This window comes from Haliaeetus albicilla, chromosome 27, assembly GCF_947461875.1.
Source record: "Haliaeetus albicilla chromosome 27, bHalAlb1.1, whole genome shotgun sequence".
Lineage (NCBI taxonomy): Eukaryota > Metazoa > Chordata > Aves > Accipitriformes > Accipitridae > Haliaeetus > Haliaeetus albicilla.
In genome coordinates this window covers 10,307,155-10,328,299 of record NC_091509.1, presented here as the reverse complement: position 1 = coordinate 10,328,299, position 21,145 = coordinate 10,307,155, and the positions used below count along the sequence as shown (strand labels likewise).

At 57.8% G+C, this 21,145-nt stretch overlaps 1 protein-coding gene across 5 annotated transcripts in view; it reads left to right on the top strand.

Annotated features, from left to right (window-relative positions):
- The window catches only part of PPARGC1B (PPARG coactivator 1 beta), a 58,071-nt gene extending 37,711 nt beyond the window's left edge, over window positions 1-20,360 (top strand). For 2 of the 5 annotated variants that reach the window (XM_069773048.1, XM_069773047.1), the window contains exons 3-13: window positions 798-1,010; window positions 2,900-3,016; window positions 3,816-4,968; window positions 5,602-5,638; window positions 6,066-6,130; window positions 6,576-7,341; window positions 7,833-7,908; window positions 8,773-8,894; window positions 9,311-9,465; window positions 11,196-11,295; window positions 19,510-20,360. In XM_069773048.1, the coding sequence (XP_069629149.1) occupies window positions 798-1,010; window positions 2,900-3,016; window positions 3,816-4,968; window positions 5,602-5,638; window positions 6,066-6,130; window positions 6,576-7,341; window positions 7,833-7,908; window positions 8,773-8,894; window positions 9,311-9,465; window positions 11,196-11,295; window positions 19,510-19,756 (3,051 nt within the window). In that variant the 3' untranslated portion in view covers window positions 19,757-20,360. Of the gene's footprint in view, window positions 1-797; window positions 1,011-2,899; window positions 3,017-3,815; window positions 4,969-5,601; window positions 5,639-6,065; window positions 6,131-6,575; window positions 7,342-7,832; window positions 7,909-8,772; window positions 8,895-9,310; window positions 9,466-11,195; window positions 11,487-19,082; window positions 19,235-19,509 lie in introns of those variants that run through there. The other 3 variants (XR_011322498.1, XR_011322499.1, XM_069773049.1) reach the window with 3 other exon arrangements.
- Window positions 20,361-21,145: the final 785 nt, after the last annotated feature.

The following is a 21,145-nucleotide window of genomic DNA, read 5'->3' as shown; positions in this document are numbered from 1 at the left end:
CATCTCACTCTGGGGGCCGTGCTCTGTTGGTAGGGTCCCTTGCAGAGCGCTTGGCGCAGCCGGCTTAAGCGTGAGGGCTGAGAGCCCCCATTGAGCTGGAGGTGCCTGTGTTTGAAAACACAGTGAAAACAAAAACCACACTGCTTGTTGCAAGCTGTGGCATGTGGCCAGCGGTGCAGCCCGGGCTGAGCTTCCCCTGTGCCCTCCCAGGGGGCCGTGCCCTCTTGTCCACTTGGCAGCCCTGGGCTGAGCTTACGGCTCTTCACATTTTATTTGCCTTCCCCATCAGGAGAGCTGCGAATAACCAGCCGTGCCCTCTCGGGCCTCCCCAGCCCTGCAGAAGGCAGGGGGCTGTGCTTGCCCCCTCCCTGGGCTCCCATCCCGGCTGGATGCTGTTCCCAGCCCCGCTCAGCAGCGCTGTGATAGCCAGCACTGGGGGGACTTGCAGCCCAGAGTCAGGAGGATTTGGGCAAGGAGCCTTTTAATCACAGATCCTTTATCTGCTGCTCTTTGCCTCATGGTGGAGTGGAGGCGACTATTGGGAGAGAAGATGCTCTGATTCACTATATTCCTGCTGGGGGTGCAGGGGGACAGACTGATCCTCCTTTTCCAGTTGGGTCTCTCTCGTCCTGATCCTAGTGCTGTGCTGGGGAAAAGCTCTCCCAGGTCCCCTGCAGGGTCACTGGGAAGTGTGGGTGCTGATGTGGCACTGCCGGCCCCTCTTCCCCCCTGCCCAGCATCCCCCAGTCCCTCTGCCCAGCCTAACTCCCCCTCTCTTCTCTGCCTGCTCCTTTCAGATAATAGACAGCGAGAATGAAGCGCTGCTGGCAGCCCTCACCGAGACATTGGATGATATACAGGGAGATGACATGGGCCTGGCTGCCTTCCGAACTATGGAAGAGGGGGACACGCTCAACCATGCCTACACCTCGCCTGCCCCCTCCCCCAAACCCACCGCCCCGGTCACGGGGGGGCCGCCCCCGGCCCCCGAGTTTGATGAGCTGTCTCTAGTAAGAACCCACTTCCTACTGTTTAAGGTGGATTTGGATGAGCCCCTGATAAGCCGGCTGCATGGGTATGATAGGAAGCAAAGGTCTGAATTTTTTCATTCTAGGCTTAAAACTCTCTTTAACCGTCAATACCAAAGCATATACTTGTATTGTATACGTATACATGTTCCGCATCATTGCTGTCACCTCCATCACCATCCTCACGGGAACAAGCTCTGTGTATACAAATATATCTCTGAAGGGGTGGGGGCGGGTGTCAAAGGGGTGGGGGCTGCTTTGGCAAGACCCACACCTGCTTTTAATCGGACGTGCGGATGTGGGGCTGCCCGGGGCTCTCCCTAGCGCATCCCAGCCCCGTGCCCATGGGCAACGGTGGCTGCTCCCTCCCGGCTCTGCCTCGGGGCCGAGCTCCCCGCTGCTCTCGCAGGAGGGACAGCGGGGGCTTGGCCGGGGTGTCAGAGAGCCCATGCCCTCAGCTTTCAGCGGGAGGGTTTGACCCCCCCACGCCTTCCACCACAACCCCCTCGGGGGCTGCGTGCCCTCCAGCCCCTACAGATTTCGTGACTGGAGCATCCCTCTTGGTTCACCGCAATATCGGGGCTCCAGCCCTGCTCCCCCTCCTGGCCAGGACTAACTGGCAGCATTTGCTGCAAACCACCGCCGTCCTCGGGAGATCCCCTGGCACAGGGGCACCCAGCCCACTCCCTCCTGGGGCTCACGGTCCCCCCCCAGGGACCCCCAGCCTGGCCCCGAGGTCTCCCCAAAAACCGGGGCTGTGGCAGGGAGGAGTGACATCCAGTGGTGAGAGCGTGCATTTCCACCGCCCACGCCCTGCGCGGGGGGGTATATATCACACACAATATGTATGTGTATATATAGGATGTATACGTTGCAGGGGTGGGGGGGGGAAAGGTGCTGGTTGCTCGCACCAACAGGAGCTGCACGCCTAAAGCTGTGGGTGCCCCGGCTGACGTTTCCCGGCAGACCCTGACCTGGGCACCCCTTATTTCTATTGCCCCTTAAAAGCCCCCACGCCCGCCCCGGGGCTCCATGCCCGCCGGCCAGCGCGGGAGCCCCAGATCTGTCTCCTCCGTGCAGTCCCCCGGCGCCTACGCAGTCGTCTTGCTGTTGAGCTGTTGTCGCCTTCGGTTGTTAGCACGACACGGGCGGAATATGAAATGTTGTTGCTGGGTGTGGAGTTTGGTTTTTTTCCCCCTAACCAAAAAATGGTTTTGAGCAGAAGAAAAATGTTACGCTGACCTTGCCATCAGAAGTGGTGGCACTGTGGGTAACCCAGGGAAAACGCCGCTCCCACCGCCCGTGATCCTGACAGAGCGTGTTGGGGAAGATCCTCAACAGGTCCCACAGGGGCTTGCATCTGCAAAACGCCTTGAAAGCTCATTAATGAGTCGAGGCCCTATCTGGATGTTTCAGCTAAATGAGCCTTGCACGGGGACCCAAGCGAGCTGTCCAAACCTGTCACTCATGCCAATGTAAAGTCTCTGTAACCTAAAGGCAGAACTGATGGAGTGAGAAGTTTGGATGCCACGACAGCTCCTGTGTGTCTGACGGGAGCAGGGATGCCACTGGGAAGTAAATTCCCTTATGTCCCCACCTCCCTGACCTGCTTGGGGGTCCCTGGGGACGTGGGTGAATGCTGTGGAGACAGCCCCAACCCCCTCAGGGCTGTGCGTGGCCAGGCGCCTGGCCCCGCAGCCGTGGGGGAAACACCTCCCTGCCTTTTTATTTTTCCTCCCCCATTTTTGGGTCAGATGCTCAGCAATGGACCTGCCTAGCGCAGGCATGAGCCGGGGGGCTGCAGCCCCACCGGCACTTTCTCTTGCCCTCGCTGCGATGCCGACTCCTTTTCTTGCCGCTTCTCTTTGCAGCTGAAGAAGTTGCTCCTCTCTCCATCGCACGTGCCTCCGAGCTGCGAGGCTCAGCGGGACGGGAGCGCCCGGCGCCCGGGGACCCCTAAATCCCGACCCGCACGGCCCTGCACAAAGGTACTTTCTCGGCGGGCAGAGCTCGAGCCCGTCCGGCGCCCCCCTCTTGGGAGCCATCCTAAAGGAGGTCACCAAAGGATGGTGTTGGGGACCGTGGGCAGCCCCTGAGCTGGGCCAGGGGCTGGGGACAGGTGGGGACCGTCACCGCGGTGTTCCCATCCCTGTCTGCGCAGGGGCTGTGCAGTCCGGCTTCAGCAAAACCTTCAGGCTTTGTGCTGGGCTGCGAAACATCTCGATCTCATTTGGACCCAGTGGGGTCAGGCCTCTCCCAGCTTCCCTGAGCACCGGTTTGTGAAAGCCTTGCGTGCTCCCTGGCCGCCCCCTCTCCCCCCTCCCCGCTGACTCACAGCCCAAGCCGGGAGCCATCAGCCAGGGAGAGCTGCATGCCGAGCTGCAGAGCCGACCCTGTCACTTAAGCTAATCTCCTGAAACCCAGCAGAAGTTGCCATCAAAGATTTTTCTACTTGGCTAATGGTAATTGTGCGGTGCATTAGGCCCAGCAAATTAGATTGCCTGGGAAGAGCAGCAAATCCCTCCTGGCGAGAAGGAGCATCATTGCGTGCCGGCTGCTGGAGGGGCAGCGCTCGGGGCGGTTGGGCTGCCAGCTCCGCATGACCACTGGAAACCTGCTGGGGTGTGGGGCTGACCCCCAGGCACGTCGGGATGCTGGTGGGCTGGAACCGGGGGTTCGAGGATGTGGGGTGGCTCTGTCGGCCCGGGGGGCTTCTCCCCCTGTGCTTGGTACTTGTGTCAGGTCGTGACTGACAGTGTGTGACTTTCTCCTCTCTCCTCTCTAAAGGTGGAGGGTCCCCGGGACAGGAGGGCGAGCGTCCCGCAGGCGCAGAGCCGCAGCTGCACCGAGCTGCACCGGCACCTCACCTCCACCGCTCCCTGCCCCCAGACCAAAGCCCCCCGGGCACCTGAAGAGTGCCCCAGCGGCCGCCACCACCCGTCCCCGGGCGACTGCGCCCATCACGAGGATGACAGTGACTCCAGTGAGGACTCGCTGAGCTCCGGCGACTCGGTGACCCCCCCCTCCTCGGGGGAGGATGGCTCCGGCAGCCAGTTCTCCTGTGAGGGGGAGATGCACTCGGTGGTGGAGCTCATCCGCTACATGCACACCTACTGCCTGCCACCGCGGAAGCTGCCCAGCTGCGATGCCGCCGACGCCAAGCCCCAGCCCTGCAGCAGCCCCTTCAAAAGAGCCAAACCGGACTGCCCCGCGCAGCCGGGCCCCCCCGGCAGTGCCCAGAACCGGCCGGGCTGCGCCTGGCAGGCGGCAGGGGGATGCAAGAAGCCCGGAGCATCCTTCTCTATCCTGAAGGAGCTGCTGGCGCGGGACCTGCTGTGCGATGTGAGCAAGCCATACCGCCTGGGCAAGCCCGTGTACGCCGCCCTGGCCCGGCCGCCTGGCTCCCGCTCCCCTGTGCCACCAGCCCAGGATGGGGAGGATGCCGGTGGGACCTGCATATCCAGAGCCAAAACGGCACCGGAGAAGGGTGAGCCGTGGCAGAGCCCCAGGGCCGAGGCAGAGGCACTGCGGGAGCCAGCTGGCCTCGAGGACGATGCTGGGAAGCGTGCGGGCACCCCGGGCGCAGCCGCAGGAAAAGTGGCCCGCAAGCAGGAGAGCACCGTTTACGCCGTCCGCCGGTCCAAGAGACTCAACCCCGAGCTCGGCCACTGGCTCTCCTTCCTTGACGAGCCGCCCCCCGAGCCCTCCGTCCCCCGGGAGGCAGGGGATGGCCGCGGCCCCCGGGAGGCCCTGGTCTGCAGAGACCCCGCACCGTGCCCGGTGCTGGAGGGCTTCTCCGCCGAAGAGCCTGCGGCCGAAGTGGAGGTGGGGGGCACGGCACCCCCGGCAGAGCCCCAGCCCCTCTCCCTGGGCTCCCCGGGGGACGGCGAGGCGGGTGACGGGACTGAGAGCCGGCGCTGTGCCCTCCTGGAGCAAGCAGGTGAGGGGGGCCGGGGGCTGCCACTCTGCTCACCCCTCCCCGGTGCACCCGCGCTGCCTGTGGCGCTGCCCGTGCCGTCCCTGCCGTGGGCGAGCAGTGCCGGCCAGGCGCCCGGCGCTCAGCTGGCGGTGAAGCTGTGAGCAGCCCCAAGCACAGGCGAGCCCTGACCCATGTGCCAGCTGGCTGTGGGGTCCCATGCATGGGGAGTTGGGGGGCCTGTTCTGGTTTTGGGGTGCTGTTTCGATCCATAGGGGCCTTCTGCCTCAGTTTCCCCATCCTTATAACGAGATGAAGGAGTCAGTGTAGTGCTAACCCAGCAGGGAGCGGGCTGCCCCATCCCTCCATGTCCCCCTTCCCCGCGGACTCACCCTGTGCGTGGGCACCACGGTTCAGCTGCACCAGTGCCCCAAAATCGCAGCTATCCGCAAGCGCTTTGTGAGCACGAATGGCTCGATCCTGGCAGTGTTAGCCCTCCCGCGAATGCTGCTGCCTCACAGGCAGGCAAAGCCCACCGTCCCCAGACCCCTGCCAGGCCAGGGCAGGCAGAGGGGCCGCAGCTCCCACCGCAAGCGCTGCGGGCATTGGAGGGAGCACAGCTCCGCTGGTAACCCTGCTTCTCTCCCTGCCTTTCAGAAACACCCAGGTGTCTCACGCTGTCCTTGGCACAAACGTAAGTGCGCGTGGGGCTAAATGAACTGCGCTGGGACTGGAAAGCCGCCTCGCTTTGTCTGGCTGGGCATGCATCTGCAGTGAGCAAGCAAAGCGGCTTTTGCAGAGCAGACTGAGCCATGCAGCTGAGCGCGGGGCTGTGGGGAGCTGCGGCCATCGCTCGGGTGCAAGGAGCTCGGAGAGCCCCAGGCTGAGGGCAGGGCATTTCTGCATGCCAGGGGCAACATGCCCCGGAGCTCTGGCTGGGATGGGGAGGGCATGCTGCTCGCCCGGCTGCCCCTTGCACCCCTCCGTGGGGTTAGTCTGCCAGGCACTAGCCATGGTGGGAGGGTTTGCTTGTAGGCAGCGTTTTCTCAGCTTCCCTTTGGTTTTTGGGACTGTGGTTCACCTAAACACTTTCTCTCTCCTTATTTTCTGCTCTTCTCCAGTGACCCAACCTTTGGGAAGAGAAACTTTGAGCCGATGCTGACGGTGGAGCTGTGTGGGACAGCAGGTAGGACGGGCTTTTAATTTTTTAATTTTGCAAAAATCCTCCCTGGAAGGGGGCAAATATACCCTAAATTCAGCCTGGAGTCACCAGCTCAGGCCGAGGGGGCACGTTCATCCCTGGCCCAGAAACCCCCTTCTGCACCACGAACGCAGGAGACTTCCAGTGCACTGCCTCCGCATCCGAGCACTGCGAGCAGCTCAGGGGGATGTTTGGGATGGGGGCTGTTCAGGGGGCCCCTGCATGAGACAGGAGGGAAGGGAGGGTCCTCTGGTCCCTGCTGGGATCAGGCATCCTTCTTTTTCCTCACGTGCTGCTGGATGGATGAGGCTCCAGGGGCTGAGCAGCCTCCTCCCTCGCAACCCCTGGTGCAGCCTAGGCGCTGGGGTGGGACAGGGCAGGACGGCGGGGTCAGAGAGCTGACTCCTGCCCTTTGTTCGGGGGGGTTCAGGTCTCACGCCGCCCACCACTCCGCCGTATAAGCCCGCCGAGGAGGACCTGTACAAGCCAGACATCCCCCAGGAGCCAGGGAAGGAGGACGGGACGGCCCCCAGCCCTGGGGGCGCAGGGGATGCAGCAGCCTCCCGGAAAGCCCCCAGGAAGCACCCAGAGAGGACGGAGCTCTTCGCCCACCTCAGCCGAGCCGTCGGGCGCCCCGTGCTCCCCGAGCAGCAGGGCGTGCTCAAGCGGCCCTTCTCCCGCTCCTTCGGGGACCACGACTACTGCCAGGTGCTGAAGCCCGAGGCCGCCCTGCAGAGGAAGGTGCTCAAGTCTTGGGAGCCCCCGGGCCAGGTGGAGACAGAGCACAAGAGGAGGGTCCCGGCCGCCCACTACCAGGGGCTGGACCTCGGCGGCAAGGAGGCGGGCAGCGAGATGCTGTGGAAGGACGGCGTCAAGCAGCTGAGAGACCAGGAGATCAGAGCCAGCTTAACAAAGCACTTTGGCTTTCTGGACAGTGCTCTCGATGATGAGGACATGGTCTTCTGCAAGACACCCGAGTATGACACTGTCTTTGAAGACAGCTGCAGTGAGAGCGGCTCCCCCTTGGAGGAGGAGGAAGAGGAGGAGGAGGAGGAGGAGGAGCACGGTGACACCAAGCTGTGCCTGCGGAGAAACCCCCTTTCCAGGACCACTTTGCATTACTGTTCCCGGAGCAGGTCCAGTTCAGGGTCTTCGTGCTGCCGGTCCCGATCACCCGCAAGCAGACGCACCTTCAGGTACAGAGGGGACGTGGGGAGGGCACCTGGGACTGTTCTTGCCCCCTGCGTTTTTGCCCCAGTGCGTGGCAGCTCTGGCTGTCTCTGCTCTGATGGCCCAAGTGATAAAGATGCTAATTAATGAAAGAAAAACTATAGAAATAATTGGTACTACATCAGCAGCTGCTGCAAACACCAGCCATGGCCAGAGAAAGCAGCACTGGGGCAAAGCAGCCAGGGGTTTCCGTGGAACTGGGAGCAATGGGGCACGGACAGGAGCCGAAGGGGTGAGTGCCAGCTGGGAACCCCCTCTGCCATCTATCAGAAAGGACTTTCCAGTGTCCTTTCCAGTGTTTCCAGACCCCCATCTCTCCTCGGCTGCCAGTGCTCCGGAGTGCCCACCTGCCCACTGTTGCAGATACTGCGTGCCTCAGCTTCTCTTTGATGTTTGAAGCTTTCCCCACTGGATGCCCCCAACCCCCCGGGCTGACCTCCTCTCCCTCGCTTCCCAGGTGTGAGAACAGCGAGCAGTGTCAGGGCGGGAGCGGGCACCGGGGCCAGCTGGAGAAGAGACGGGAAAAGGCCATCGTAAGTGAGCGGGGACCCCACGCTGGGACAAAGCAATCCCCAGCCCTCAGTTCATCTCCCACTCCAGAAAAGCAGCAGTGGAGCCCATTAGCCCTGGCTTGAGCATCCCTTGGTGCGAGGCCAGTGTTAAACAAGGCCATGGGGATGGAGCGGGGAGAGAAAAACCCAACGTGAAGCGGAAGCTGCCGGCAATTGGCAATACGCGGAGTCCTTGGCCCAGAAATGCCCAGAGCATCCTATGCCGGTGCTTCAGCGCAGTTGGCATTGGCAATTAGCGGAGTGAGCTGGGGAATCCCTGAAGCTGCTCAGCCGTTACAGATGCGGTCCTGCCGCAGCAGCAGCCTTGTGCACTGGGAACCCGGCGTGTGCCCATGGGTGGGAGCCGGGTGGGGGGTGGGCGTGCGGGGAAATAACTTTGTCCTCCGTACTGTTGTGCGCGCACACACACACACACACACATGCTCACACATGCCCCTCTGGCATTTTTTTCCTGCAACGCAATTGAATTTTGCCCCTAGCAATTATTGGGAATATTTCCTGGTATCTTCAGCAGAAGAAGATGAAAAAGCTGCAGGAATGCAGGGGAAATTTAAAAGAGAAGAAGAGGGCGGTGGCTGCTTCAGCCTGGATATGGCTGTCCCCTGCAGCAGTGGTGTCCTGGGGGTGACACTTGTGAGCTAGCTGGAATGGAGACAGCCAGACCCTGGAGGTGTCAGGCTGTGCCCGCGGTGGTATTGCCCCGCTGCAGCCTGATTCCCGGTGCTGGCTTGCAGGGACTCCTCCATGGCCCCACATTTCCAGTAGCCATCAGCAGCCCCGAGGTGCAGGATCCCGGAGCCTGAAACCTTTCGCTTGCTTTGCCAGGGGGAAGGCCGTGTGGTGTATATCAAAAACCTCTCCAGCAGCATGAGCTCCAGTGAACTGAAGAAACGCTTCGAAGTGTTTGGTGAAATCGTGGAGTGTCAGGTCCTGTCCAGGACTAACAGGTGGGTGGGGAGCGAGCTGCGGTCCGGGGCTCCAGTGGCTACAGACAAACCCTCTTCCACAGGCAGCATCAGCACTGCCAGGCAGCGCAGGGTCACCCCTGCATCCAGATGTGCACGTGCGAGTGATGCGGTTGTGCCGGTGGGGTGAAGTGCTCCGTGTCACGCCAACCCCCTCGGTCAGCCGAGCCCACGGTCCTGGCGCTTTGGGCGAGGAGATGCAGTGTGTCCCCAGGTCCAAGGGCAAGGGGGGGAGCGGTGGGATGGAGGGACAGTGGAATGGAGGGCTGGTGGGATGGAGGGGCAGCAGCATGGAGGGACATGGCAGGATGGAGAGCCGGGGGCACGGTGCTGGGCAGAGCCACGTCAGAGGGGCTGCGGGGCCCATCGCATCTTGAATTCTTTCTCTGGTTGCTCAGGGGGGATAAATATGGCTTGATCACCTACCGGTATTCAGAGCATGCCGCCTTATCTCTGAAGAACGGCACCTCGCTAAGGAAGAGGAACGAGCCTTCGTTCCAGCTCAGCTCTGGTGGCCTCGGGCACTTCGTCTGGACCAGATACACTGACTTGGGTAAGAAAGCAGGAGCTGCTTTTTCCAAATCATCTCGTTTATCAGCACAGAGCTGTAATGGCACATTGCGCTGCTGAAACCTAGTCACGCAAGGATCCTAAACCTCTTTAAAGCCTGCAAGAAAAGCCCACCGGCTCTCCCACGGCTCACGTAGCTGCTCTTAGCTCAGTCAGATGGCTTGGGAAACTGGGGGGAGAGAAGAAGAGCAACTGGCGTGAGGACCCAGAGTGTGTTGGCTGCAAAACATAGCATCACGCCCCAGGGCTGCTGGGTCTCAGCTGACCACAGCCCATCCTGTCTCTGCTGCATTTCTCCACAGCACTGGATGCTTTCCAGCAGAGAAGTCCCTTCCCAGTCATTAGAGAAAGCAGTCAGCCACATCTCATTAGCCCAAGAGGTGATCTGGGTGGTTTGCTGCTCTGCAGGACAGATTCACTACACTGCACGTGCACTTTTGAGCCAAAATGATGGCACTGTAATGTGCTGTGGTCGCATTAACTCCTTCTGTGCTGTATGGGCTTCTGCAAGACCTCCTGTCTCGCTGGGCAACAGCATTAGCCGGGGTTTTGCTGGACCCTGTCCCTCCCTGGGTGGTAGGGCTGCAGCCTGAGCTGAGGGACAGGAGTGAAACCCTGTGCTAGTCCTGCAAGAGAACTGTGATCCAGGCTTCGCTCAGCCCTCGTGACTGGGATCTTCAGGTGTTTCACGAACACGGGGCATTTATTTCTGTACCCTCTGCAGGGGGTGAAGTGGTTCTAATATCCCACTTCATGCGTGAGAGACTGAGGCCCAAAAAATAAAGCCCTAAGTCTTGACTTATCTGTAGATGCCCAGTCTGACACAAGTACTGCTTGATCTTTTAGCACCTTATAATATCTCATCTGCTCAGAGCAGCAATCCCTCTGACTTTGGTTGTGGGCGCAAATGCCCATGTTCATCTACATAAGTCCCTCTCATTTTGGGCACAGAGAAGATAGGTAACAGATAGCACCCCATGATGAAGATGTTGGCACGTGGCTGCGCAGTGCTGCGGGGAGGGGGGCCAGAGCTGCCCCCCTGCATAAGAGAACCTCCCTCAGTGCTCCTCACCTGCAGATTGCTGCAAGGCCAGCAGTCAGCCCCGTATTGCACAGCCTGGCTCGTTCCTAAAACCCTGCTCGCCCTGGTGCACGATGAGAGGCAAAGCCCACAGGCAGAGGTGAAATGCAACCGTGCCATTCATGGCTCGTTCAAAAATATACACCCAAAAGCTGCTGTTAAATTAGGCAGCCTTATTTCTGGCATTTGCTGAATTTCCCAGGCTTTGCGGTGGCACTGCTTGTTCAGCTTCTGACGGACGGCTGGGTTGCAGGCAGGCAACCTCCTCCCCATGACCGGCACGGCTTCTGCGGGGACGGCCCTGTGTCAGCACCTCAGAACTCAGCTGCGTCCCGCAGATTTTTGCGCGCCTGGAAAGGGGTGTCTGTGGTGTGTGACCTGCCGGGCTGGGCACCACTACAACCCCTCTGCCCAACAGCTCCTTGTCGATGAGGGAGAGGCAGCACCGTCCCCGTTCCCTTTCGCCATCACCGCCTCGGCCAGGCTGGCTTTGCGGTGCCGGGATGCAGCATGCCGGTAGCGGGGGAGCAAGCAGTGCCCTGGCGTGCCTCAGTTTTCCTCCTCGCCAGGCAGCGAGCGTGCCTAGCGCCCTGCTCCCTGACCCATCTGCCTTGTATCCCTGCCGTTCCCAGATTGCAGCGTGGAGGAGTCCTCCCCAGCTCCAGTGAAAAGCAAGTACGAGACCATGGATTTCGACAGCTTGCTGCAGGAGGCCCAGCTAAGCCTGCATCGGTAACAGCCTTAACCTTGGAGGAATACCTCAATACCTCAGTCAAGGCACTTCCAATATGTTTACGTTTTCAAAGAAATTATTCAGTCTATGGAAAGCGAGAGAGAGCGAGAGAGCGAGAGCACGCACGCACGAGAGAGAGACTGCTGTCCCTTCCGATCGATGTTTACATTGAACAAAGCTGCTTCTGTCTGTGAGTCCCCATGGTGTTGATGTCTCACTGCCACACGTTAGCCCCCCCCGCTTCTGACTGGTTGTTTTAGGGTGAGCCTAGGAGCCCCCCACCCCCTCTCCCCCCTCCTGGCCCCCCCGGTGCTCCCGCCGCGGAGTTGCAGCTGTGTTCACCATAACATTTTTTTGTCCGTAGTGTGTGATGATGAAATTGTTAATTGTGAATAGAATCAGGATTATAAACTAATTTTTAATAGAAGAAGAGAAAAAAAAGTATATACTTAAAAAATGTATTTATGGCTCAGATGTACTGTAATTCAGATTTATTGTACCGCTTCCTTGATTTTTTAACTATGCACTGTAATGAGGCACTTGCCACTCAGCAAATGGGGGGTCAGAGCAGAGTCATGGAGCCAGCATTCACCTGTCGGCCATGGAGGCACCCGCCTTCCCTGCCGGCAAACCGGGGTGCTCGGCAGTCGCATCGGGGTCACCCACTTTGCTGTCAAAGCCATTCTTCTTGCTCGCGTGGCCCGAGTCCCCCAGCCCCTCCAGCCCCCAGCCCGCCTGGGTCGCGGGACCCAGATGCTGAGCTCGGTCCTGGTGCGTGATGGAGCCGGCGGGCGGTGGGGCGCGCCAGCCCCGTGCCATTCTTGCTGTGGGGCCGGGCAGCTTTGCAGGCATGAAGGAGAGGGGTGGTAAAAGGATGCACTGCCCGGGGGGCTGCCAGCGCTGCTCCAGCCCTCCGCTGCCTTTGGAGCCAGGAGAGAGTGGCCAGAGCCGGCCAGGCTTGATCCGACGGGTCCTGCCGGCACAGCCTGGGGGATGGATGCCTCCGGGTCCCTGCGAGGGAGCTGGCTTCTCTCCGGCTCCTTGGGCAGCTGGGAGACTGGCCAGGCCGAGCGGCTTGCTCCCTGCTCGCTTCCACCCCCTGCAAAGCGAGCGGGGCGAGAAGATCTGTCTGTGATCCCTGCCCGGCAGCCAGCCCAAAATCCAGGGAGGCAGGAGCGGGGCACGGCAGCCGCGCTGAACGCCCACCCTGCCTGCGCTCTGCCCAGTACCTGATAAGCCATACACTTCCCCAGCACCCAGTTGGCACCCAGGATCTGTCCCCCATGCCCACCAGTGCCCCATGGCACGCTTGCCCGCTCTGCTTCTGGCTGGGGGCCCTTGGGGCTGCCTGGCAGTGCTGGATTTAAAGCGTGCTCAAGCAGCACCCCCACAAAATCTGCTTGCAAACTTGCCCTCCATCTCCGGGCAAAGAGGGAGGGGGAGAGAGCCCACCACCGGCTGGAGCAAACCCCACCACGCGCTGGCCAGAGGCACTGTTTTCCTGAGGGAGCGGGAATCTGGCTGCATTCCTCAAGCCATCGCCATCGTCTCCATTTATTTTTCAGGCCCAGGGACCACTAGGGATTCAGCCATCCTATGTAGATAGAATATTATAGCCTTAACTCTGCCAATAGATAGATTAGCGTCTCCTGGGGTCTCCCCTCAACATGACTTAGGGGTTTTATTCTCATTTCCCTGGCGTGGGTACTCTTTCGTCTTGCAGGGAGCGTGACCAAAGCCTCTGAAATTGCTTGAGGTGCAATGCCGAGAGCCTGCGTGCTGCCGAGGTGGCCCTTGGCTCCGGGGCCACGCGTGCAGCTGGTCTCTGGCGGGAGCAGGAATGCCGGCAGCGCCGATACCAGCACCGTTACCCGGCTATTTCCCTCCGCTTTTGAGGGAGCCGTGGTTCTGACGACGACCAGCCCGGCAGCGCGAGGGCCCACGGGCCGCTGTGGGGTTTGAGCTGCGGGTCCCCAATCTGCCGCCGGCGACGATCGCTGTCAGGGAACGGTCCTCGTGCCATTGCAGTCTCAGCAGCGAGGTTCGGCATCTCTCCTGCCACGAGCTCCCCCCACTTGTCATCCCACCTTAGCAAACACGAGTCGCTCTGGCCGAGACTGAGCATCTGCTATTGGCAATTGCCTCATTGTAGCTTTGCCTTTTTCTGTCCTAGTATTTCCTCACAACGATGATGTTTACATGTGATTGCTATAGAGCTTATGTAGAATGTATATAGCGACACATTTAGGGTGGGTAGTACTGTCCTGTGCTGTGCTGATGTTTTTCAGAAAACGATCAATCCAAAAAACCAACAAAAAAAAGCAAAGTAAGTGGAATTCTTCCATCTCCCGCTCAGCCAGCGGCACCGAGCCCCCACGGCCGGGCCCCGCTGGGGATGCATCAAGCGTGGCAGAGGGGAAGGGTTAGTGCAGAGCTGGGGGGAGCCCTCTCCTGGGGGATCACTCAGTCGCTTCCCAAGCATTGGTTTTGGTGTACCCAGATACAAAATTTCCCATTGTTTTCCTGCGGCTGGGCGCCCCGGGTCGTCCCGCAGCCCCTGCCCGTGCCTGGCTTCTGGATATCAAGGCCGGTGCTCGGGAAGGGGAGGGCTCGTCCTGCACAGAGCCGATCAGTACTGCACCCGTAGGGTAGGAAGAGATGCAATAAGTGGTCTTTGTGGTGCCTGAAGCCTATAAGTGGGGTTGGGTGGTTTGTTTTTTTTTGGTTTGGGGTTTTTTCTTTTTTTTTTTCCATTAAATTGGGATGGTTTGTTTTCCCTCCTCCCCCAAGAAATTTCTCCAGGACTTACGCACTATGCACAGAGGCGTGCAAGGCACAGAGGCACAACTGTGGCTGGGGCAGCCCTCTGCTGCTGCCCGTGCTTGCCAGCCCATCGCTGCAGCAGGGAAAAGCAGGGGGCACGCGCTGCCAGCCCCAGGGCTATGTGCTGCCCGCCCTGGGGGGCACGCGCTGTCAGCCCCAGGGGCTTCCCCTGACTTTTAGGACTGGGTGAGAGTGGAGGGTGTTCAGCTCAAGAAGCACAGGTCTGCTGGCTTTAGAATTCCTCATGCAGGGTTTGTGGTGAAAAATAAGTTTCTGCTTGATTTTTTTTTTTTTTTTTTTTTACTGTAAAGGTGTCTGTAGCTCACAGTGCTTGAGTCTGCAAAGGGGCAGGAAGGAGGGCTCGGGCACAAGGGGCAGGTGAGAGCTCACTCCCTTAGCGACCTGTGACTATGACTGTTTTGGATGCTAATGGAGAAATGGGGCAGGAGGAAAGCAATGCCCGGGCACTGCGCAGGGAGAGGCAGCCCGCACCACCGGGGAAGTAAGAGGCACCCAGCGCTTTGCGGGAGCTGCGGGGGCCGGGGAGCAGGGATCGACCCCCTCCGAGGATTAGCTTTATGTCCCGCCCAGCCGGTGGCATCGTGGCAGGTGCGTGCCCAGGAGTGGGTGCAGCTCAGAGCTGGGCGCCCCGAAAAGGGAACCCTTGCACCCCGGTCCCCACGGCAGCCCCGGGAAGCTGCCCCCCGCCGCCTGTGAGGGCCGGGGCTGCGGGGTGGGTAGGAGCGCTACTTCAAAGAGAAACTGGGAGCAAAAGGGTATATTACGGTAGGCAATAAGTAAGGAGGAGATTTATTTTTTTAAAAATATATAACTATAGAATGTCCCTCAGTAGTTCCCTGCAGGTACTGTGGGGAAATGCTGAATGTGAAGAGTTTTGTGACAAAAAAGCCCCTTTGCTTTTTTTGCACAGATTTGCCCCAGAAAAGCTCATTGTTCAGGGTGGGGTACCAGGTTTCTGGTGGGAATCCCGTGGGTCCCTGGGGCTCCGCAGGAAGGAGCAAATGTTTCTGAGTGTCTGGGCTGAACGCAGAGGACAATCCCGGGTTTTCGGTTCAGTGCTGCCCCAAAGAAAAGGTTTGTCCCAATTCCTACTCAGCACAGCTAGCTGGGCTGCACATCTTCTTTCACGAAGTGGCAGCTCAGTCACAACATTACAGTCTTGAGTGTCTGATTTCAGCACTGGTCCGTGCAAAGGAGTGTTGCAATTGCAGACCAGAACTTTTTTTTTCTTTTTTTTTCTGTTTTGTTTTTTTTTTTTCTTTCTTTTTGGAAGTATGCTGAATACTGAGATACATTGTTGTTCATAGCTGAGCCCTGACACCCTTTCTGTTCTAAGCGTCGTAGTCCATCCCCGACAATCTCAAGCAATATAGAGCCAAATGCAGCCTTTGGGTTTCATTCCTCTTCCCTCGCCCACCCTGGGGTCAGGGGTGGCAGCGGCAGCCTGGCCGCAGCACCCACGGCCACGGCCACAGCACCGAGCCGAGAGCCACGCTGTGGTAAATACGGAGTTGGGGAGGGAGTGTGTGTATGCATGTGAGAAAGAGAGAGAAAGATTAAATTGATGCATTTCTTGAGAAAGGTGTAAGAATTTCACCTAAAAAGGGGCACATCTGCTTTGTTATTTATAAAAAAAAAAGCTAAATTCTGTCTTTTTCTTCTTTTTTTTTTAAGTAAAAGGACACTGCTAATAATTATTAGGGGCCAATTCTGCCTCCCTTCCTCATGCTGAGTAAGTACTACTTAACTCTGCAATTTTCTACTTGCAGAGTAAGTAAAACTAGCAGAATTGACCCCTCTGTGATTAAAAATCAAGTTTTTAGTCTGTTTTTTTTTTAATTGGTAGTGGTTTTTTATATTTTACTTAATTTTTTTCCCCAGTTCCGTTCCGTTGTGTCCTTATTTATGTAATATACTTTAACCTTAAAAGATGGCATGGATTCTTATGCCTTTCCTTTATTATTATTGTTATTATTTTTAAAAAAGAGATTTATTTCTAGTGTGATTTAACTGTCTACCTTCTAAAACGAGAGAACGTTTTCTTGTATTTTTACATTGTCAGATTCTATAGTTTCATAGATAATTTAACCAAATCGCTCAATGTATTATCTATATCTATCTGGTGGGTATAAAAGTTCTATTTTAAATTGTGTAAATACTTCAGAACTGGCTTCTTTTTTCCAGACTCCCCTGCCGTGGAGTTACTTGTTTACATCAAAAAGACTGTAGAATCTCTACGCTCATGTACTGTAAATAGTGAAGTGATCTGCCTATAACTAAATGATAACATATATACTATAAAGTGGAAAGAAAAAAAAAAGGAACAAGTCTGTGCCGCTAATACTTTAGTTTATCAGTGCAAGCCTGCTCTGGTTTTGCTTTGCAGAAGGTGCTCTCCTGCATCTGCCTGGCCGGAATGGGATGGAGGGGGCATGGCTGGGGCCGGGGGGGGTGGTGGAGTCCCCCAGCTCGCTCACACCAGTGCTGCACCACTGCCAGGGATGTGGCTCCTATGGGGGAACATCCCTGTATATTGCTATTTTAAGTGTGGCTTCTTCCAGTTTAACTCATGCAGGAGAAGCCTGGGCTCCATACTCTGGACTTTGGGAGCGGTGCCACTGCCGCAAGACCCGTCCAGAAGAAACCCCCCGGACTGGATGGTTAAAAATGAAGTGGGGCACCTCAGATTTGCTTGAGTGGGATTAAGAGAGCAAAGGGCTGGATTCCAAGAAAAAGTGTGGAAAAGACTCCAGATGGCGATGCAGCAACTGTACGGCTCAGGACGGCACCTGGAGAGCCCCCCCAGTACCAGGAGAGCAGCCCCCGGGAGCCAGCCTGCTCTCCCAGAGGCACTGCTGAGGTGGCCGAACCGCTGTTTCCCAGCACAGGGGCTCCTGGTGTCCTGGTCACTGTGGGAGCCCAGGCTGTGGAAGGGATGGGATGGAAAGCCCGGGGAGTTGGCAGCAGCACGAGGGCAGCTCCCCTGCAGCACCCGGCACATGGGAGCCCAGCGCCAGCCATCACCCCTGTTGGGCTCGCCAGGTCAGAGGTGTTGCACTGAATTTATCCAGAGCATGGCACGGTGATGCTGCCAGGCGGGAGGACCTCAGCAGCCCTAAAGGAAGAGGTCTGCAAGGTGCTGAGCTGTCCCAGCTATTTTTTTTCTGCCAATTTGCACGGATTTAGGCAGCTGCCCTAGACCTGCCCGCCTCCAGCACAGCACAGCCAGAGGCAGCCCAGTGCAGGTCCCTCTGCCCAGCCATAGAGCCAGAGCCAGCCTCCTGCCCCCAGCCCAGCCCCTCGTCCCTACAACTGCTGCACCCCAAGTGGAGACGTGATGGGAAGCCCATTTCCCTGCTGCTTTCCAAAAAAACCCCAGGCCTCAGGGCCACCAAACAGGAATATTTTTCTAAGATACATCAGGGCGCAGTGACGCTGCCAGTGCCAGGACAGATTAAAACATGAAATTGCAAGGAGGAAATGTGGGGATGCAGCTGGGGCAGCCGGTGTCAGGGTGCCCAGGGTGGGTGCAAGCATGAGCAGAGGCACGGGAGCGGGGTCCCTGGCTGGCAGGGCTCCAGGATGGAGCGGGGTCACATGAAGGAAGGGTCTACACGGAGGGACAGACCCACAGCTGACGCTTGTCCTCCCAGCCTGACCTGCGCCATCCGGCACTGCATTCCCAGGGAGCTTCCTGGAAAATCAAGGACTGATACTGTTGATGGAGTACTATCCTGCAAGCAGACCTAGAGACTGAAGGGAGCTGTTGGTGAATCACAAAATCAATTCAGCAGCTCCATTAGTCCCAGCAATTACTTCCAGCCATTTGGAAAAAAACCCAATGCAACAGTTTCCATTTTGGTATAACTTTGAGATAAAACAGCTTCTTTTCACACAGACGGGTGCTACTTTTGTAGTAGCTTATATGGCTGCTCTCCAGCTGCCAGAGGGAAGGGAGGTGGCGTTATCTCCCGTACTGGGCATACCGTGCCTTGTGGGAGGGGAAAATAAGTCAGTAACGGGCTTTTGTGAATAGGGACAGCTTTTGTCTCTGACGTTGGCTGACTGGCACCTGGCAGGCAGTGTGGGCAGCAGGTAGCGTGGGCAGCAGGTAGCGTGGGCAGCGCACGCAACGCAGGCAGCAGGCACCGCAGGGGCTGCAGCGGGCAGTGTGGGCAGCGAGGGCAGGGTGGCAGTGCCTGCATCTGCCCGGCTGAGCTGGGCTGGCTGAGACCACGGCTGCCCCGGGCTCCACCGGCTTGGTGGGATCCCCCCAGCCCCATGGGCAAAGACCCACAGAAAGGCCCGTGGGTGGGCAGGGGAGGCAGGGGCACAGCAAGGCAATGCTTGGAAACGCCACGCCAGGCTCGTGCTCCCGACTGGTGTGAAACCCCTGTTGCTTGGGATTTATTCACTGTCCTGGGCTGCCCTTTGGAGTTGCAGCTCCCACCCGTGCCCTGGGCAGTGACATCTGACACCAAATCCTCCTCTGGGCTCTTCTAAGCACAGGAGCTTCCAGCTCCCCGACATGGACTTCAGCTTCTGGGCCACACACAAAGTCTGTCCAGGAGGCCCTGGAGGTCATACTTCCAGTAATGTACACATCTGCACACTCTCAGTATTTATCAGTCCCAGCTTGTTGTCCAGGTCCATCTAGGTGTCTTTGCAGGGAGAAACAGGGACAGGTCTGGTTTCTCTGCTCCCTGCCAGCTCAGGGAACTCTCTGCCGCCCTGCCCACAGCAGCTGCCTGCATGCCCACAAGGGATGCCTCCCAGCTTTCCTTCCTGCTCCCTCCCAAGCTTTGCATCTCACTCCCTAAAGCACCTACAGCTCCTACCTCCTGTGCTTGCTGTGTGTCTTTAAATGCCAGTGGAGAGCTTTCTCCAGGTGCTGCTGGTTTTGGGTCCCGCAATCTCTGTTCCCTCTTTCTCTCCCCCTCAGTCCTTGGCTGGATACGTTTTAATTTTTCATGCACCATCTCTGCCTCCAAATACCTTTTCAAACTCAGACTTGGACCCCTCGTGTTTCTCAGCAGCATCCTGCAGGTAAGAAGGCACCATCCTCTCCCCACCGGCTTTTCTAGCTCTAACCCCACTCCACTAAAACGCCACCACCCTGCTGACTCTGAGGGAGCGTTTCCAGCTCCTTATGTCTGCAGGCTCTTTATGTCTGCAGTGCACAGTGGGCCATGCTTGGTGGTGGCTGAACAGACCCTTCGATGACCAGGGCAACGGCAGCAAATCTGCCCCGGCAGCAGCTGCGATGGGTGAGGTGCTGGTACGGGGCTCTCAGGAGGCAGCCGGCTCCGCACAGCAGTGCTGGGGCTGCTGCTTCTCTCCATTTCTAAGTGTCTCTGCTTCCCTTTCAGCTTGACATCCACAAGGACCCCTCCTTGCTCCTGCAGTCATGCTTTGATCACCACGAGCAAGCGGCTGCCCAAGCGGAGGCTGAGCACTGAAGGAATAGCAAAGGGCTGGAGAGAGCAGGGCAGCTCAGGTTTGCCGGGAGCTGCCCTCTGCCTGCTGGTCAACAGCCCATGGAGCAGAGGGAAGACACCTCCTCATCGCCTTAATAATAGCGATGATTTTAGAGGAAAACTGTCTACACTGCAGTAGCGCACAGAAGCACATGATGCCCTGGGCTCTCAGTAGCCCCTGAACCATCGAAGGCTGACTGCTCATGCACAACCTGCTAGAAGAAGGGCACAGAGAGGGGTTAGATTGCCCTGGAGCCTGGCACACGCTGCCTATCATCTGTATCTGCTTGCGCTGGTTTCGGATCACTCAGAGTCTTCATTGCAGTGCACCTGCAAAATAGCGGTGTCTGCCTGGAGAGAGGCAGGGAAAGGATTTAGCTCACCACTGCTAAATGGGCAAACTCTTGGGTGAAGCCCTGGCTTTCGTCGCCACCACCATCTCCATTCATCACTGCCAGCTACTGAAAGTCAGCTCCAGGCAGCAAGTCAGCAGTCTGAGGAGAAAAGACAACTTGTGCAATCCCCCCGGGATGTGGGGCTCTCCCTTGCACACTCAGACGGTGGAGGGAGGGATGCTGCTCCGAGCATCCTCACTCCTGGGATTCAGCTTGCCTTCAAGTTTACGACCAGGAAACAGAAGTCCGTGTTTGCTCTAGTGGGTTTTTGCAATCAGTCAAAGCCAACCAGCACTGAAATACTGTTGTATTTAAAAATTATACAGAAAAATAAATGCATCTGGCAACCAGCTATCGCTCTCTCCACAGTGCTTCTGGTATAAGCTCTATCCCTGCTACTTAATCTACCCTCCCTTCAGTGCTGCCGGTGGGGGGGACCCCCACATCAGTGTAGCTGTGAGGCCGAAGGGAAGAGTTAAAAAGGCTGTTTGGCTGCAGCCATGCACCATTTTGCCATGCAGGCTGCCCACAAGCGGCCCAAGAGATACCAGCAGATTATTTACAGTGGCCATTGCCTGCAGCTTCCAGCATCTACTGGCTATCTAAACTCCTGAAGGAAATTAAGGAAACTAATTTTTCTTCAATGAAAGGATTAAGAACTTTAATTAATGAAGGGTAAAGAAAGATTTTAGGCTAGGCGATTTGCAGGCAGCATGTGCAACAGCAAGGCTGCAGCAGCATGCAGTGGTGGAGCAGCAGCTTGTCTCAGCCTGCGTCTGCAAGCATGGCACAGTAAGTAACCCAGAGCAATCCACAAAATCCCCACAGGCTCCCATGTGGAGCGAGCCCTTCTGCAGCCCTCGTAGGCTCCAAGCAGATCAAACAGAGGATTTTTCCTATGCAGCACCAGGTTTGGGGGTTGGGATACACACAGCAGCATGGCAGTCAGCTGGTGCCATGTGCACTAAGGGCAGCATTTGCAAATGCAAGTTCTGCCATGCTAGAGGAGTGGGGAAGGGCAATGGGAAGCAGTAGGTTCACGTGCTTTGGGGGAACAGCAAAGCCAGGTGAGCACTGCATACAGTGTTAGTCGTGTTCGAGACAGCTGTGGAAAAGGGATTAGCAGTAGCAAA